Below are 19,360 nucleotides of genomic sequence, written 5' to 3' on the forward strand. Positions count from 1 at the left end.
ATAAGAAACCAGATGATCCACTGATCCTAGGGAGACCATTCTTGGCAACAGTAGGAGCAGTGATTGAGGTTAAACAAGGCAAGATTAGAAATGAGCATGGAGAGCATTTCAAGATGGAGTTTGATGTCAAGAATGGAATTAAAAGGCCAACCATTGATGGACAAGCCTTTTCCACTAAGACAAAGCAGAGAAAAGTCAAACATTTTGAAGAAGTCAACACTACATTTGCTGTGGAACCTGGTCAAGATTTGGAGAAACCATTGAATCAACCTGCTACAGTGGAGAGAATTCCAGAACCTCTCCCTCCTAAAACCCATGCTTAAGGAGCATGAACAGTCAAGCTTAGTGACTTAAAACAAGCTCACTTGGGAGGAAGTCCCATAGATATCCTTTATTTTGTTTTAATTCTTATTTATTTATTTTATCTTATTTTCTATTTTATTACCCATATTTTCATTTATCTAAAAAAAAAAAATAAATGAAGAAAGGAAAATTTTGGGGAACTCGAAGCTCTACCCGAATACGTACCCGACGCACCTGGTCGTGTACTCCTTCGAGTGGCGAGTGGAGTCCGAATTCCACACCCCAAGCCCACTCTCGACGAAGCCCAAGTTGAAAACCCTAGAGGCAGCCACTTCTATTTAAAGAAGACTCTCTCTTCCCCAAGCCAAAACCGATAAGTGTTAAAAACTTCTAAACTTCTTCCTTTTTACTTCTTCTCTCTCTCAAACTCGAGTGTTCTAAAATTTTTGGGAACTAACCCTATTAATTTTGAGTCTAGCTTTTCCTTCTTTTCAAGGGTTCCACAATGGCTCCAAAGATGAAAACTTACCAAAAGAAGGAGAGCAGATCAACCTCCGCCGCTACCAGAACCGGAGGTGATGCCGCCGAAGCTCGTGACACTCAGGGAGGAGGAGACGTTTCGCATTCCCAACCATTGAGTGGACGTTTCCAATCCCCAACCCGATGCTCAACCCGATCCACCACCCGAGCAGAAACTCGAACAGCCGATCGGGCAAATACCTGAGTTCTATCTCCTGACCCAATATCTGTTGCAATCCGCCGATCTCCTCGACGTAGGGACCTGTCTACGTTCGAGAGAACTGTTACTGATTCTATGGAGGTCGATTCTGATGCCAGTGGAGGAGAACCGGAGGAGATCCAATCCTCTAGGTTGAGGAGCAGAGCTGCAGTCGCAAAAGGGAAGAGACCATCTTCTGAAAAGGCTGAGAAGGTGGTCGAGAGAGCAGCTAAGGAAAAGGATCGAGACTTAGAGGAAGAGAGCCGTGACCAAGAAGAGGAGCAGAGAGAACGCACACGCCAGGCTTCGCGGAGGCTGAAGAAAAAAGAGGTGGAGACTCCGGCCAAGCTCTTCAAGGTCCTCCGCAAGATGAACTTTGTTGGTACCCGCTATCCCCACAGAGAAACAATGAAGCAATTGGGCATCGCTAGAGACGTCGAGTTCCTGTTCGACATGTGCCACTTGGGCAAGATGATGTGAGCCAACCTCGAGGCTTATGAGAAGGAGACGGTACACTTTCTATCCACCCTGCGGTTACACTTCTTTGAGGACCATCTGACCCTACTACCCAATGGGGGGATCAGGTTTATCACCTTCTCTGTGCGCAACAAGGAGTACCGGCTTACATTCAAGGAGGGAGAAGCTATACGGTTTCAAGGCTGGGAGTGGAGAGAACATGGAAGTGAGCAAGGATGAGATGAAGTCCCTATGGCTGACAATAGGAGATAAGCTCCCCTACAAGTCTACAAGCTCCAAGTCTGCTCAAATAAGGAGCCCTGTTTTGAGATACTTTCATAAGTCTTTTGCTTGTACCTTGTACGCTAGGAAAGAAACTGGGAATGTGAACGATCATGAGCTCCAACTGCTAGACATTGACTTGTGTGGAGTCTTAGATAATGCTAGGGATGGTACAAAGCTAGTGGAAGATGTTGTGGATACTAGCATGGTCTTTGTGCTGCTCGATCATTTCCTCTACCTTAAATCTTGGGCAATAAAAACTAAGAGGAGAGATGGAGCTGGAGAGATCTCCATAGGAGGATTGGTCACACCAATTTTGGTAGCTTGCGATGTGCCCCTAAAGGGAGTGGTTCATGAGCCGAGATGGCTAGACATCGACTACCTCACATTGGCGAGGTTCCTGGCTTATGAAAAGCCAAACGACATGCTGATTTTCAAGTTTGTCCATCCAACTGCCGTAGCCACCCAAATTATCCTGCCCAACGTCGTGTGCACCAAAGTCCGGCTAGGGAACAACATAGACTTCACACCACCTTTGGAGGAGCTGTACAATCCGGAGGAGGAATCTGAAGCTGAGGGAGAGCAAGCGGAGCAAGGACAGGGAGACAACTCAGATGAATATGATTTTGAGGAGTATGTATGCTCTCAAAAGCAACCTGTTGGGGTGAGGGAAGCTCACAAGAGGATCGACTGGCTGAAAAGGATGAACAAGTTCCTAGCCAAGAAGGTAAAAGACCTCACTGGCTTAGTGAAGGTAGAGGGACGACAGATCAAGGAGCTGCAAGATAAGGCAAGCTGTGCCTCAGCTCCCACTTCAGCTTATGCACCCACATGGATGGGGAGGAGCGGACCATTAGGAGGAATGCGAGGATTAGCACCTCCAGAGCCCCACAGGGAATCGTCCTACGAGCCCCAAGCAGATGAGGGAGTCACGAGATCCGAAAGATCGCGGAGAAGCCACTTAGACGCCTATCCGATGCCCGACACGATCGGGTACATGATGCCTTATCCGATGCAGCCACCGAGCACCCATCCGGGTGACCACTCATGTACTTTCCCTCCACCTTACCAGATGCCGTATCAGATGCCCTACTCGATGCACCCTGCAAGCGGCTATACGAGTGATCATTCCGGACCTCTCCCACCATATCCGTCATACTACCCGATGCCATACCTGATGACCTATGCGACGCCTTACCCGATCAACCCGAGCAGGTCGTTCGTGCGCATAACTAAGCTCTCTGATGAGCGAACCTCGGCGCCTTCTGAAGCCGGTGGCGACCCTGGCTACAAGTTGGCAAGTATGGAGGCTGCTACAACCTCCCTCGTCACCAACCCATGAGGTACCACATTCATCCACCTTTGTAAATAACATTGCATTTAGTTTCATTTCATTTTGTGTAATTCTTGGATTCCTTTTCAGACTTTTATTTTCACAGAGACTGTGTAATTTAAGTTTGGGGGAGGGTCCTAGGATGTATATAACATTGTGTTTCATTTTCTTATTTAAATTTTTGCATACCAGTTGCATAAAAAAACCATAAAAATTTGAAAAAAAAAAAGGAGTGTTCATGTAGTTGCATTTACATATTAGGATTGAGTCTAGATTGCTTCATATAGGATTGTTGCATATGCATTTTAGGGGACAATGATTAAAACCACCTTGTTTAATGCCAAACCTTAGGATTGAAGCTATAGCCCTTAATCATAGTTCATTGTTGCTAGATCAATCTTTGGAAAAAAATGAAAAATCTTTGTTTGAATCCTTGCATCTTTTGAAAACTTCCTCCACTTGCTTGAACATTGAATCATCTCTATATTATTGGACTTAACCTGAACCTAATTGTCTTGCTTATGGATTTTGAATGCTTGCTCATGGTAACTCTAAAATCGGGTTAGCACTCCATTTTTACCTATCTTTTCGTTTAACCCGATTCGTTTTTCCCTACCCTTGAACCCAAACCTTTCTTTCAAACCTTTCTGTGAACTGTTGAGTGAGGCCTTTTCATTGTGTTATAGGGTGTGAAACCTTGAGAGTATTGAGAACGACAAAGAACTGGCTCTTGATTTAGCTATTAGGATCGATTTTGGAAGATAGGTGGTTAGCATGATTATTTGGGGTTGGGTTGATGAATAAAAGAGAAATTAAAGAAGAAAGTCCCTAAGGTTCGATTCAAGTAGCTATAAGTCTCTCTAAAAGAAAAAAGAGAAAGATCTTGCTATAGTCTCCTAGAAAAGAAAAAAAAAAATAGGAATATTACTAGGAGTTTAGCTTAAAAAAAAAGAGAAAAAAATAAAAAAAAGAGAGAAAAAAATAAAAAAGAGAGAGAAAAAGAATTAAAAAAAGAGAGCTAAATGTCTAAAGTTTAGACCTTAGGGATAATAAACAAAAGGGGGGAAACAGTTAAAATCAAGGATGTGAGTAATTTTATTCTAGGGGGGTTGACAAAAAAAAAAAAGGTAAATGAGAAAATGGGTAGATTATCAAGAGTTAAGCTTTGTATGCCCTAATTGTTCTCAATCTTAGATAGTTTTCACAACTGTCTAGCATTCCTTCTTTTAAGAGTAAGCCACCCAAAGAAATTGTTTAAAAACCACTAAACCACTCTACCAAAAGCCTTACCCTTGAAACCGATTGAGCTTGATTCACCTTCCATTTGCAAGAATTCGCCAAACACTTTAATGAATATGAAAGAGATGTTTTTTGGAATTGTAAGTTTTTGCTGTTTGTTGGAGGTTGAACTAAATCGATGCATGGTGATAAGCATAGAAAAATATTTGTAAGTATGTTGATTGATCTTAGCACCATTAAACTATCTTTAAGGACTATAGCTTGAATCTTTCGCTTAGCTCAAAAGATTATGAGTCCCATTTTAGAACCGCACCCTCCTACTTCCTTGCTAGAGGATTAGCAAGATTTAAATTTGGGGGTCTAATAACTCTCTAATTTACATATTTTAAGCATCCTTTTTTGTCCATATATTGCATTATTTTCACCCTAACCTTCGCATTTTTAGGTCATTTACTGCAGGAATCCACATTTAGGCCATTTAGGGTATTGCATTCTTGCATTTGCATATTTTGGATGAAAACAGGTGCTTAAGAGCCTAAAATGGGGAGAAACAAGGTCAAACCCGAGCATGTACCCGAAGGAGCTATTGAGCAAAAAGAATAGTCCGAACACCAACCCGATCGAAGAGGATCCAAGAACATAAAGAACAATCCGAGGACCTACCCGAAGATCAACCCGAGCTCATCCCCGTGCACCCCATCGAGCAGACCCTCATGCAGGACTGGGAAGCTAGGGTTAATGGGTTTCCATATATAAACCCCCCCTCTTCTTCCTCTCGACCTAGCACGCCGCAGACCCTCATAACAGAGAGCGAGAGCTTCTGGAAGAGAAACTGAGCGACTCAAAACTCTTTCCACACTTTTGTTAGGATTTAATTTCATTTCTTTTTGCATTTTCGATTTTGTACTCTTCTAATCTACTTCATTTTTAATACAATGCAATTTTCTTTTATCTATGCTTTTATGTTTTCTGCAATGAGATCAGAGTAGTGTAGTAAAGTTTCTAGGGATGGGATAGACAATTTTGTGTTCTTGATCGGTTAGGATGTCTTAGCTTTTATATTTATGTTTTATAAATTCCCTTCTAGATTGGTGTTCTTAATGCTATCAACAGACCGAGAGGTTGAGATTAGATCTAAGGTGTTTTACCATCGAGAGGTGTAGATGAAATGCTTGAATCAATCAATGCTAGAGATTTACCCACTTAGCTTAAGAGATTAGATGAGTAAGGGGTTTATTGACAATAATGGATCAGTTTGTATTGCCTGCTTGGTCATGTTTCTCCAACGATAGTTGGGTAGGGAAGTGATTAATGTTGATTGTTTCTATTCTGAGAGTGTATTAACAAGATTTTAGAGATTCATTGTCTAGAGAATATCTGCTTGAGATATGTAGGACATCCGTACTGGTTAGGAACACTTAGGAGTCGAGTACCCCATCCTTAGGAGCTTTCGTATTTAGATTGTTTGCATTTTTATTCATTACTCGATCACTTACCCGAACAGGTACACGATCACCTGCTTCGAGTAGCCCTTCGAGCTGTTCTTGCTTTCTTTCTTTACTCGATCACTCCACCCGATCCTGTACTTGAATGTTTGCATCGAGTGCTTAGGTCGTGTGGCTCTTGTTCATTTGCTTTCCTTAGTTTATTTTAGGATTGTTAGATCAAACCCAACTATTGCTTGGCTTGACTTGCATAGTTCTGATCATATCTTATCTGCTAGCATAACAATCATTTGGATTGATAATCCATTATACTACAACTGCATAGGGAATCAATCTGCAAATTTTTAAAAGAACATTTTATGTGTGTTTAAAGATAATTCAAAGATTAATACTATTTTTATTTGATTTAAAGTAAATATCGAAAATAAACATATTACATTAAGTAAGAAATATATAGTAAATCTAATACAAAAGCTAGATGCCTAGCCACTACTAACATTGGACATATACCTACTTAAACTACTACTAACATCAGACATATAAAAAAAAAAACGTAAGACATATCAAAAAAAAAAGGCGGGAATTTCAGAGAGGAGAGATGATCACGAGGTGCAATTGGAGCCTTAGTATTAGAGATTTATGTTAAATTCTTAATTTCATTATTTCATTTGGAAAGGAGAAAGAGAAGTATCAAAACTTTATTAATGTGAACTCACTCATTGAGACTCACTTGAGAATGATTGTTACAATCTATATTTGTCCTTACACAGAAATATTCCTTGGAGAGGACGATCAGAGATCTATGCCTATACGTACTGATCTTGATTTTATTTACAAAAAAAAAAAATGAAAATCTAAATTTATTGTATAGCTAGTAAGTATGAGATAAGGTATATTTTGTTCGATGCTCCTAGGTTTAGCCGCTTAACCACTTATGTTTCCTTTTAAGAACACTCACTTGTTAATACATTATCCATCCTTACATCATATATATATACTACGCTTAGCATATAATCTATGGTTTTGTAAACTGCTAAACCCACTTAGCGTTTGGGCCTTAAACATGATAGTGACCCAATGTATTTAAAACAAAAACAAAAGTCTCTTCTTCTCCCTCAATCGTTGAAGCTTCTCCTTCTTCTTCTCTTTCTCTTTTTCTGGTTCCTTAATCAGATTTAGTAATTCATCAGCGTTTGATTCCAACATTTTTTGATGATTTGTTGAGAATGAATGTAGATAGATAGGCCTTTTGAGTTTAGTTTGCCACCATCTTGCCGGTGGAAGATGTTGAAGACGAGGACGTTGTCTCGGTCTGAATTGCAGTCTCAACGAATTGGGTAGTGACTTGTTCCCACTTGGTGATTGTCTGCTTAATCTGCATTTGTTGTGCTGGTGGATTAGGAGAAAATGGTAGATTTTGATTTAAGGTTGTAATAGAATAGCTGAAAAGGTCCTCATGTGTTTACTCTCTATTTTGACGACAATTTCTATAGTTGTGATGATCCGCATTCCTCTTCAATCTATATTTAGATGGATCAAATTATAATGCAATTGACTTATATCAAATTTGTGCGACAATCTTTAATAAAAATCCTTGTGGCAATACTATTCATCTACTTTTGTAATTGACAATATAACCGGTTTTGCATATCTTATGAATCACGTTTTACCAATTTCTTTGGTTTTTGGTCTATGCAAATAGTTACAAATTTGACTATGTACTGTATATAAGTATATGCTCCTACTAGATTCATGTGTCCTTTTATCGTGTTGAGCTTACTCGCATTCATATGGTACTCGATCTTATCACTGCATTTAATTAGGATACTCGATCTTATCACTGCATTAAATTAATCCGACTAATTTATAGTGCTTGCAAGAAAAATTAATTAAAAATAAAAACTTACAAATGTATTTCCTATCGTGTAGTTCGGTCTTTCTTCTCATTTGTAACATGTCCAAACAATGATGTATTTTTCAAAAATGCAAATAAGACAATGACTTAAAACTGATCATTAGTTTGGCTGTGTACATATGTTTTCACTAATTTCAGTGAAAAGCCATGTTTTCACTAATTTGCATATCTATGATCCACGATTATTCTAGATTATATTCCACCCTATTGTAGACTTATTTGTAAATTCAACAAAGTTATATCAATTTCCAATACGTAATAATAGTAGAATCTTAATATATTATCATTTTAACATATATTAGATTTATTAAAATATTTAAAATTATATATTTTTTGTTTTGATAAATTATCTTATGTTTGTTATTTGTTTTGTTTTTAAATAAGTATTCTTGGTCACTTAAAATGAATGACTATTGATTAGTAAAGCACTAAACTGAATTTTTTTTATTAATGGAATTTGGAAAAGAAAATTTTCTGTTAGATATTTCTATATTTTCATCACGTATTTTATATCTATTGAACATATTAAATGCAAACTGAATTTTAGTTGAGAATTGAGTAAAAAAATGTTATTGATATATTATTATATCAAATAAAGGACTATGGAAATGGTTATCGTAACAAAATTAATAAATATATTCAAACGCAGTTGTAACGTTAAGGAACAAATTTAAAATAATAGTATTCAAAACAGTTAATATTTGTTTAAACTCATTTTCATGGGTAATACATACAAACACACTTATATAAAATATAATATGGGTAATAAGTAGCATAAATATTGTGACTAAGATATAAAATCTATTAGAGTTTATGAATTATAATCTAAAACTAAAATTTTTTATATTAAAAATTTATCAAATGGATAAAAAGAAAAACAAATAACAACATTGATATACAAAATAGGCATTTGAAACAACATTTACAAGTGAGAATGTGTTACGTGCCTAAGACCTTCTTCATCTAACTCTTTATAATGAATAACCACATTTAACATGTTCACTTCTATATATGCTCCAAAATTTCGACTCAACTTATTTATTTCAAAACCTAAAAATGCCACATATAGGAAAACGTTATATATTACAAAATTTAGAAACTTATGTGAGAGGTAGAATAAGATGTTTAATGAAGACTTTCTCTAGCTATTTATACATGAATTTGTAGTAGTATGAGAGGTTTTTCAGTTTTTTTTAGGTCAAACATTATATGAGTTATGATTACATTTCAAAGAATAAATATACCACAGGTTTTGTCTGTGTTTTTTTTTTTTTGTAAAACACAAATTGTATTGCAATTAATACATTAAAGTGTATTCATATGATGAAAGATTTGTTTTTTTTTTTTTTTTCAAACATCATGGGAGTTACATTTTCAAGAATTAATATGCAATAAATTGTGTTAATGATTACTATTAAAGAAAAATTAAATATTATATTGTTTTAATATAAAATAAATTGATTTAATATTTTGGGACAAAAACTGTGAAACAAATATTATACTTTTTATCAACAAATAATTATTATAATATTATAATATATTTATAGCTTGAAATTAGTAAAGAATTTAATAACTATCACATTATATTTTTACAAAATTATGATATTAATATTTAAATCTTTAATTATCAGAAATTTATTTTGTCTAAATTTATAATATTATTATTTAATTCTTTCTTATTTGCAAAATTATAATGTTATGGTAATCTTATCTAAAATATTGAAAATGATACCTATGAAAAATTATAATGTTATGTTAATTATAGAAAATATTGATAAATGATATCTATATATAATTACTAAAAGGATATTGCATAAATGTCAATATATTTTTTAGTACAGAAATTTCATTTATATTTAGTGAATATGAAAATAATGTATGTACCTTTGAGAAAAATAAATTAAAAGAATTTAATAATTCAAAAGTGAGGACACGTGTTGAAAATATATGCTGCCAAATGTCATCGTGTTATGGAAAGTTAGGAGAAAATCTTCTCATATTATATAAGATAAAAAATTATGAAGCAAAAATACTTTTAAAGAAAACTTTAAAAAATCAAAGGAGACATCTCAAATATAATTCTAAAATAAAGTTTTTTTTTTTTATGCATTCCATATTCATGCTTTTAAGGTTCAAATCATCTCATTATTCTTATTATTTTAAGTCTAAATTTATTAAATTAATCTGACTAAAATAGTAAAACCTTAGAATTGAATACGTGAACAATAAACACAAAAAAAATATTTTGAAAAATTCGTTTGATTCACGTTAGCGGACCTTGTAGTACCTTGGACATTAAATCTGATGGGGCTTCTCTAGCTTGCCACAAAATGAAGAGATGAGATGAGGAGCAATTGCAGCGCTAATGAACTGCTCAGACCAAGCCTTAGTGATTATTAATGCCCATTCATGAAGCAAAAGATATATTTTCTCTATATCATTTGGAAAGGAGAAAGAGAAGTATCAAAACTTTATTAATGTGAACTCACTCACTGAGACTCACTTGAGACTTGAGAGTGATTGTTACAATCTATATTTGTCCTTACAGAGAAATATTCCTTGCAGAGGACGATCAGCAGATCTATGCCTATACTGATCTTGATTTTATTTACAAAAAAAAAAAAAAAATGAAAATCTAAATTTATTGTATAGCTAGTAATTATAAGATAAGGTTATTTTTGTTTTTGATGATTTGTTGAGAATGAATGTAGATAGGCCTTTTTTTGAGTTTAGTTTGCCACCATCTTGCCGGTGGAAGATGTTGAAGACGAGGACGTTGTCTCGGTCTGGGTTGCAGTCTCAACGAATTGGGTAGTGACTTGTTCCCACTTGGTGATTGTCTGCTTAATCTGCATCTGTTGTGCTGGTGTGCATGTCAAAGACCCTTCTTTCTTGCCTTTGTTCTGACTCACAATTTGACTGTGGATTGTTTCTAACTCTTGGAGAGTCTTCATCACTTCTCCCTGGTAAGTTTCCATAGACTGTTTAACCTGTCAACATAGTACACGAGAAAGAAAAAACATTACGATCGAAAATGGAGTTTGCAATTGTGAATCACAAGATAAGGGCAATGTCTTGTTCCCGCACCTCAGCTGATTTGCTTTCAACTCTTGACCGAATAAACGCCATGGCACCAGATACTTTACCAGCAGCAGATTTAATCCTAGTAAACAAATCTTTTCCTTCTTTGACGGGAGCAATCATTGTACCCTTGAGTTGCTCGAAGAAGGCTTTGTATTCTTCCTTCTGCGGGCACTTCTTTTCGAGGTTCATTATGAATGATGAGACTTGTTTGGAAGTCTCAGCCTCGACTTGTTCCACATTTACGGTGCCGCTCTGACTAGTTTCGGTATTTTCACTAGCGGAGCTCTCACCGTTAGCTTTAGTATCCGTAGAGGAAGTTTCTTTTCCACTTGCAGCGGATGAACTTTCTCCGTTAATTTTAGTATCCTTAGTGGAAGTTTCTTTTCCACTAGTAGCAGAAGATTTCTCATCGGTATTTTTAGTATCCTTAGAGTCAGTTTCTTTTCCACTTGCAGCTGAAGATTTTTCATCAGTAGTTTTATTAGCCTTAGAGTCAGTTTCTTTTCCACTTGAACCAGATGGGCTGCTGGATGGGCTTCCACTAGGACTGCCGGAGTTAGATTTTGATTCTTGAGTGTCTTCGGAAGAGCCTTTACCTTCAGAGCCAGAGCTTTTGCTTTTGTCGCTTGAATCTCCTTTCTCAGTTGTTGAAGTTTCACTCGAAGAAGAATCTTTTGTGCTCGTTATCATTGTGTTTGTTATGCGAGCAATAATCGTTTCCCATCTTAAGATCCCTTCTTTGATTTCTTTTTGTTGTTCTGCTGATAGCTTCATTGATTCTTCGCTCTCCTCCTTTTTGCGGCTGCCCAAAATCTTAGTCGCAACAAATCTCATATACTTGAATGTATTAATGACTTCCATTTTCTCTTCTTGAATTTCCTCTTTTATCTGGTATATATTTGCATAATGAAGTAAAATTAGATGGTTCATTAGCCATAAATATAATCTTCACCTTGACGAAAAACTTACCTTTCCAATCGCAAAAGATGATATGGCCTGAACGAGGCCCCCGGCTTTGGCCTTCAAATCGCGGTCGTAATCTACTTGGTCTTTTCTTTTTATTGGGCAAACATACTTGGCGTATGCCCTAAGTTTCTCAAAGAAGACCTTAAATTTACTTGTCTTGGGACATTCCTTCTCTAAGTCTGATACGAAGACCATCACTACTTTAACGGTGTAAGGTTCCACATCCTTCAGCGTCTTCGGATCTTCAATCTGAGGCAAGCTTGGCTTAAGCTTCAGGTGTGCTGAAACGACGTCCAGAAGAGCCACCGATGCTAAAAGGATAGTGAAGCATAAAAATAGTTGAACTCTTGCCATTATTCTAAATCTTATGAGAAACAAAAGAAGGTTGTGTAAAAAATGAATGAATTTAAACGGGATTCTTTGTTTGCTTTTATATTTATGTTTCTCGTTCTATGTTTAGAATCATTGATCCATTGACCATTGAAAAATTTGTGGATTAATATTGCCAAAGTAATAGTAAGAGTCTCACGCCCTTCCGTTTCACAAAATCATTTATGGTCATGTTTTACGATACTATACGTCCTACATGCATTGGCTATTTTTAGGAAAATTTAAAATGATTTTTTAAAATTTCACAACAATAACTCATAGCTATGTTAAAATATCATTTACATATCAAAATTTTAATAAAATTCTTCCTCATATAATTGATTAAACTATTACAATATAAAAAGCAATTAGATATTCTTTTATTACAATAATGCTTTGACAAAGCTGTTTTATGAATTAGCTGCATATTATAATAGTGTAAAAATTAAAAGTGAAAAATAACTGAAATTTTACTAACCAATATAATATTTATATCACTTTATGAGAATTTAGTGTTTATTTTTGTTATTATAAGAGTTATCATTAGATTATTGAGTTGTCTGGTTTGCTTGCTTTTGTGTATTGTTTGTGTATTTCTTTTTACTTTTGTGTATAGCCCAGTAGATGGGAGCATCATCTCACTGAGTATTTGTGATAATACTCACGCATCTCAATTGTTGTTTATGGTGCAGGTAAAGGCAAAGTGTAATCGTGGAATCAAGGCAATGAGAGGAGGATGTTCTAGAGGCTCGTTGATGTGTTATATGGCTACTGTTAGGTTGCTAGAGTTGGATCCTTAGAATGTTGCCTAGGATTGTTGGTTCCTTGGTTTATGTTATTTTTTTAGAATTATTGGTTTTGTCTTGGAATATTGATATTGATTATTTAAGTATTTGTTGGATAATTTGATGGTTTAATGTTGGTTAATTCCGCTTTTTTATTTGAATTCTATAAAGTTTTTAAGTAGTATGAGATCACAAGAAATTATTGTATTAAAAAGAAAAAACTGGGTCGGATCGTTTCAGTTATGGTATCAGAGCCTTAAGGTTCTAGATACGGGTTCACTGTATTTTTTGTTGTTGATGTTTGAATTTGTATGTCTTTGATTGATTATGTGAGTTAGTCGATTGTGTGTGGCATGGGGTCCTACAACATTCTCTTAGAGTTTTCAGTGAGATTCTACGGTATGTGTTGGGAGGGACCAGAGGGGTTAGCCGGTGAGAGTGTCGGGAGTGCTGGAATCCAGGTTCTAGATAGGGGTCCTTCTAAAAGATTGTGTTTGGTGTTTAATTTTGTTTCTTTACGTTGTTGTTTGATGGTGAAATTTATAGAGAAAAACTTCAGCTGGTGATCCTGGGACTATATGTCTGTCTGCTTATGTCATTTGGTTTCTTGATTTCAGGTTGTTCAACAAAAAACTGCTTCTTGCTTGTGTTTGACAACTGAGTAATTTTCTTAAGTTTATGGATATAAAATCACATAAACATCAAGGAAAAATGAGAGGCCTCACATGCAATAGATCAAAGAAACGGATCGACATCACCGTTTATGATCTACCATGGAACTCACCAACCACAATGCAAAACTTCAAGAAAACTAACAAGAAATCAAGAAGAATGCAACTATATGCACATGCAAGTTGACTCTAGTTTGGGTCTCCCAACACCAAACTAGATCGAAGATATGCTCCCTGAACTCACAGATTTTCGCAGAGCTTCAGCTTATCTAACCTGATCTCTTGCTTGCTTCAACGATTCCTCTTGCGGGCTTAGCAAACAACAACTCTCTCTTATCACACTTAGAAGAAAATCTCTCTATTTTCTCTCTACTCTCACTCGAGCAGCCTTTGGGCACTCACTCTCTTTCTCTTCTCCAAATGAGAAAGATGGAGTCTTATATAGAGAATGCGGGCGAGCACTTGAAGCACACGCATGGGGGTTATGTGGCAGCTCCACATTCTCTCTCGCCAACACTTGGCAGAAACGAAGAAGTGAGGTGTCATCCTCTCCTTGCTTCTTCACAAGTGGCGAAGGAATAAGGAATATTACTTCCCACTTCACCGAACCGATTAAATAAATTAATCTCTCCACTACTCCATTTTTAATTAATTAAACACTAAGTGGAGGTTCCACTAATGTTTAATTAATATTTAAATCCACTTGATTTAAATATTATTTAACGGGTTTCTTCCCGTCCTTCGCAACCCGTCATAGTCACGGTACTATCCGTACAGACGCTAACTCGTCCGTCCTCGTACGCTGTCCTGCGCGTACCGCGTATGCCTATATGTACGTCTGGTGACCAACTGATTGGCCTGTTGCTCGATCCACTTTTCCTCGAGTCCTTCCCGAGTAATTTCCTCAGATAAAAATTATCCCGTAATGAGGGTCACTACTTCCATTTTGAAACTGATTGCTTGAGCATCCCTAGTGAGATATATGATTGGCATGTGCTAGCCACAAAATTGGACTGTTTTACTAGGATAAGAGCTAATTTCTCGTGAAGTGACTATTTAATGCACAAGGCATCATGACACCCAGGGATCTAATCACACTCCCTACGAATATAGAGATTTGATTAATAGACCGACCTGTTGTGGCCCAATGGTTCACAAAAACAAAAAGTTAATTTCTCTTCATTTTTTTTTAGTCCCTAACATTTCTAATGATTGACCATCTCACAGAGAGTGCTCAAGCACGAGGTTTAGTCTTTCCATGTAAGCTCCTACATTCCAAAGTGGTTGGCCTCATTAGCTTAATAAAATGTGGTGTTTAAAAGGTTAAAAAAAATGGTTTGAATTACAGGTTTTAAATTAATTGAGTATCTGTCCATGATAACGATTTACACTTGCTTTAATTTTATTCTCGCAATGAATTCTACGTCAAAAAATAAAGAAAGTAATATGTTGTTTTAGAGACTACCTAATGGTCCAAAAGAGTTGTCCAATAATAAGATTTATTACTGCCTAGAGAAAAAAATCTAGTGAATCTTTATTACAGAGTGTAACACCCCAATTTCATGATATATAGTTGTGCATGCAGAGAGGTTTAAAATAATTAATTTTACCATTTATGTCATCAAAGTGCATATATTTTTTCGGTCAACAATCGAAAGAAAAATTAACAGTTAAGCATGCTTATATTGGAGTAGTTTCAAGATATTTAACATTCCATAAAGTGATTGTTGGAACTATGAGAGTAAAAACAAAACACATGAAAAGATCACATGGTAATTTGTTATATCGGTAAACAAGTATTTAAAACTTCTTGAACGTAGCCTATCGGCCGTCGGATAAGAGTGAGCCCATAGACCTAGAGAAGACATGGACCTCATTAAGAAAGGTGGCGGTCAAGTAACACAATGGGGAAAATACAAACGAATTCCAAACACAACAATTTATCTTGTAATGTTTTAAAGATTGAGAGATCCCTTCTTGTAACATATTCATGTTTTTGTACTTTAATTTATTTTTTGGAAAACGATATATTTTCTAATAACATGATTTTCACCCAGAGTATCAATTCCCTATGCAGTTGTAGTACAAAGGATTATCAATCCAAATGGTTGTTATTCTAGCAGATAAGATGTGATCAGAACAATGCAATTCAAACCAATTAATAATAGAGTTTTTTTTTACCATCAACCTAGTATGAACAAGAATGAAAAGAATAATGCAAAGAACTACTCGACCGAGGTACACGATGAAAGCAATCGAGTACCGGATCGAGTAGGTGATCAGGTAACAGGAAAATAAGAACAAAATGATGAACAACTCGAGACACTACACGAAGCTGATGATCGAGTACCAATTCAGGTAAGGGGTTGAGTTAGAGGTAAAAGTTTAAACAATCAAATACAAAAGCTCCTAAGTATGGGATAATCAGTTCATAAGTATTCCTAATCAACCTAGAATGTTTTACAGGCCTCAAGCAATATATTCCCTAGACAATGAATTTCTAATATCCATGCTAATCCACTCTCATGGTAGAAACAATCAGACTTAACTACTCCCTTACCCAACTCTCGTTGGAAAAATATAATCAAGCATGCATTAAAATCCAATTCACTATTGTCAGTCAACTCATTACTCATCTAATCTATTAGGCTAAATGAGTAAATCTCTAGCATTAGATGATTCAGGCATTTCATCGAACAGCTCTCAGTGCATAAATGTCTAGGATCTAACCTCAACCTCTCGATCTGAAACTAGCACTAAGAACACCAATACAAAAGGAAATTTTCATCAAATCAATCAAGTTAAAACATGCTAACAGATTAAAAAACAAACTAGCATATCTCATCCCTAGAGAAACTTTGATTCACTACTCAGATTTCATGGGAAAGAACATAAACCCAGAAGTAAATTAAAATTGCATAATCATAAAGATGAAAAAGAGATAAATGTTTAATTGAAAGAAGAAATATCAAAATGTAAACAGAATTCAAGTTGAAAGAATAACAAAAACGGGAAAATTTACTCAAAGAAAAGTGTAAAAACAGTTCTCGCCTCTTTTGTGTCAAAAATGGGGTTAAAAGGAGGTTTATATATAAAAATCGCTTGGCCTAGCCGTGTCATCAAGTATCCAAAGGTCTACAAGAAAGGGGGCTCGAGCTCCACTCACTACAAGAAAACAGGCAATTTACGACTGCACTTATAGTCGCTTAGTAGTCGCTAATTCATATATTATAACTATGTTACGACTAATCACTGTTGTCGTAAAACATTAGTCGGTAAGAAATTCAGTCATAAATTAGTCGGTAAATAGCGACTCCTTTACGACTAATCCACGTAGTCGTAACATTAGTCGTAATGTGGTTGTAAAGTTTTACGACTGTTTAGTGACGATGTTACGATTAATAAAAATGTGAGCAGTAGTAGTGTAAGTGTAGTCGTAAAGTAGTCAGTAAACATTTACGACTATTTGATGACAGTTTAACGATTAATGGGATGTGAAGGAGATTAGTTTGAGAATAGTTGTGATTTTAGTCGTTAAATGTAGCGACTATTTGACGATTGTGTTGCGACTATGTAAAGCCAGATTTAATGAATATTTGAAGACTATAGGGATTAAAAACCAGAATTTTTTTTTTTTTTTGAACTTAGTCACTTATTTGTCGCTAATCAGTGGCTTAATTTAATCCTTTTAAAACCATATAATTTAGTTTTTATATATTTTAAACATAACATTTAATATGTATTACATATAAAACCATGTAATTTTTTATTTTTAAACATAATATTTAATATATATTACATATTATTTAGAGCACAATTCAGTATATATTACATATTATTTATTGCACAAATTTGACATAAACATAATTAGGAGGATTCTTCGTCATCTGGTTCTTCATCATCCGAAGATGATAAATTACACAAGAATTCATCTTCATGTTCCACACCTTCAACGCCGTAATCGAGATTTATTGGGTTTACTCCCTCTTCCAAATTGTCAAGTACAATATCTTCAATTGTAGTCATCAATACAGCATCATCATTTTCGGTTTGCAAAAGAGTCATCTCTGAACTGTTGACATATTCTCCAGAAATGTTTTCCCTCAGATTCACCTTTAGAACATTGAGCCATATTTACATAATAATCTGGCATAAACCCATAGCAAAAAAGTTGATTCCAAATTGTACCCCCCGGAAGACGCCTACAGTTTTTGTACTTATCACAAAAGCAGTGAAACTTACCACCATTATTTTGTGATAAACGATGGCTATTTGCTAAAGCCATGAACTCCTCTACCCTGGTGCTGAAATCTTCCGTGAAATTTCCCGTCACTTCATCAAGCCTCTTATACATCCACTCCCGAAAATGATTATAATTAGAACTTCCTGCCATTATTAAAGAACTCTCACTCTTGTTTTTTTTTCTCTCTTGATTTTCTTCCTCACTCTCGATTTTATTTTTCTCACTCTCGATTTTGTTCTTATTAATACTCTTGCTTATGGTGTGAATGAAATAAGAATCGAAGGTATGGTATATATAGAGTTTTTTTTGCGACTACTTACTGACTATTTAGCGACTATGATGTGACTCAAACTAACAGTCGCAAACAAACAAATCTTACCAACCCCACAAACGAATAAAACGTGTTTCTTTTTAGCCGACATGTTTACGACTCGCCTCATTAGTCAGTTAGTAGTCGCCAAATTTCCGACTAACAGATGTTGTCATATGTTAGTCGGCAAATTAACGACTCGCCGCAGTAGTCCCCATGTAGTCGCCAAATTAACTACTCTTAGGTGACGATATTACTTTCTTGTTTTTCAGTCGTAAAATCATCGCTAATTAACTACTACTAAACCAACTACTCAGTTCAGTCGGTAAAAAATGACTAACTTATGACTAATAATGCATAGTTGTAAATTAGTGGTTAAGCAGTCAGTATGTAGTCACGAAATTTGGTGACTACGTGTTTAGTCGTTAATCGTAGTCGTAAATGTCATGTTTTCTTGTAGTGACTTTGGGTGCATGATCAGATAGGCGATCGGGTGGTTCCATTCTTCGATATGGATGTATGTACGTTCACTCAACTGAATCTCCGATTGGCCTGAAATTACCACAATTTGAAAGCTAACTCGATTTTCTATAACTTTGATGAAGAACTAAGAAGCTGAATCCCAATGAAAAATATTCATTCGATTCGATCTTTGAGGGTCTTCATGAACACGACCGAGTGCTCTTTTGCAAGGTCGGGTGCTTCCATTTTCCTTCTTGATGTTTCAAATCTCTTTATGTAAATCCCATAAATTACACCAGATCCTTCCTTGTGGTAGCTGCAACTTGTGAATCCTTCTTTTTGCTCTTTTTGGCTCCAAAATACATCTTTTCATCTAAAATGCAACAATCCAGCAATGCAACACCCTAATATACCTAAATGCAAATATCTAAGGTTAAGGACTTAAAAACACAAAGAATGGACTCTAAACAATGCAAAACATGACTAAAAAGATGCCTAAAAAAGTGTAAAATAGAGAGATATCGTTTTCCTATCAAAACTATCACAAAGCATCAGACAGAGCTCATGCTAATTACCAAGAAAAGATAAAGCTTATGCAATGGTCTAGTGCTAGATTTAATTTCCAGAAAAAAAAACTATTTTTCATGCTATATCCTCCTAAATCCAAAGTAAAACATACTTTTCTCCGTAGATATTAGTTTATGAAACGACCCGACCCATTTTTTTCTTTTTAATATAATAAATCTCTAGCTATCCCATGCTCACTAACAAACTAACAT

General features: G+C 35.6%; 1 protein-coding gene across 1 annotated transcript; it reads right to left on the reverse strand.

Annotated features, from left to right (window-relative positions):
- Positions 1-10,144: 10,144 nt before the first annotated feature.
- Positions 10,145-12,143, reverse strand: LOC104790519 (uncharacterized). The gene is made up of 3 exons (XM_010516296.2): positions 11,745-12,143; positions 10,779-11,663; positions 10,145-10,681 (listed from the first exon to the last, which is right to left on the reverse strand). The coding sequence occupies exons 1-3, from the start codon at positions 12,093-12,095 to the stop codon at positions 10,421-10,423; spliced, it is 1,497 nt and encodes a 498-aa protein (XP_010514598.1). The 5' UTR covers positions 12,096-12,143; the 3' UTR covers positions 10,145-10,420.
- Between the last annotated feature and the right edge of the window lie 7,217 nt (positions 12,144-19,360).

This window comes from Camelina sativa, chromosome 6 (genome assembly GCF_030686135.1).
Source record: "Camelina sativa cultivar CO46 ecotype springtype chromosome 6, ASM3068613v1".
NCBI lineage: Eukaryota > Viridiplantae > Streptophyta > Magnoliopsida > Brassicales > Brassicaceae > Camelina > Camelina sativa.

Bases quoted from the DNA above. Each gene is read 5' to 3' on its own strand.
- LOC104790519 (XM_010516296.2), bottom strand. From the start codon at position 12,095: ATGGCAAGAGTTCAACTATTTTTATGCTTCACTATCCTTTTAGCATCG. The intron at 11,664-11,744 runs GTAAGTTTTTCG...AATATATACCAG, and splicing joins CATCTTTTGCGATTGGAAAG to ATAAAAGAGGAAATTCAAGA. The intron at 10,682-10,778 runs GTGCGGGAACAA...CTATGTTGACAG, and splicing joins TTGAAAGCAAATCAGCTGAG to GTTAAACAGTCTATGGAAAC.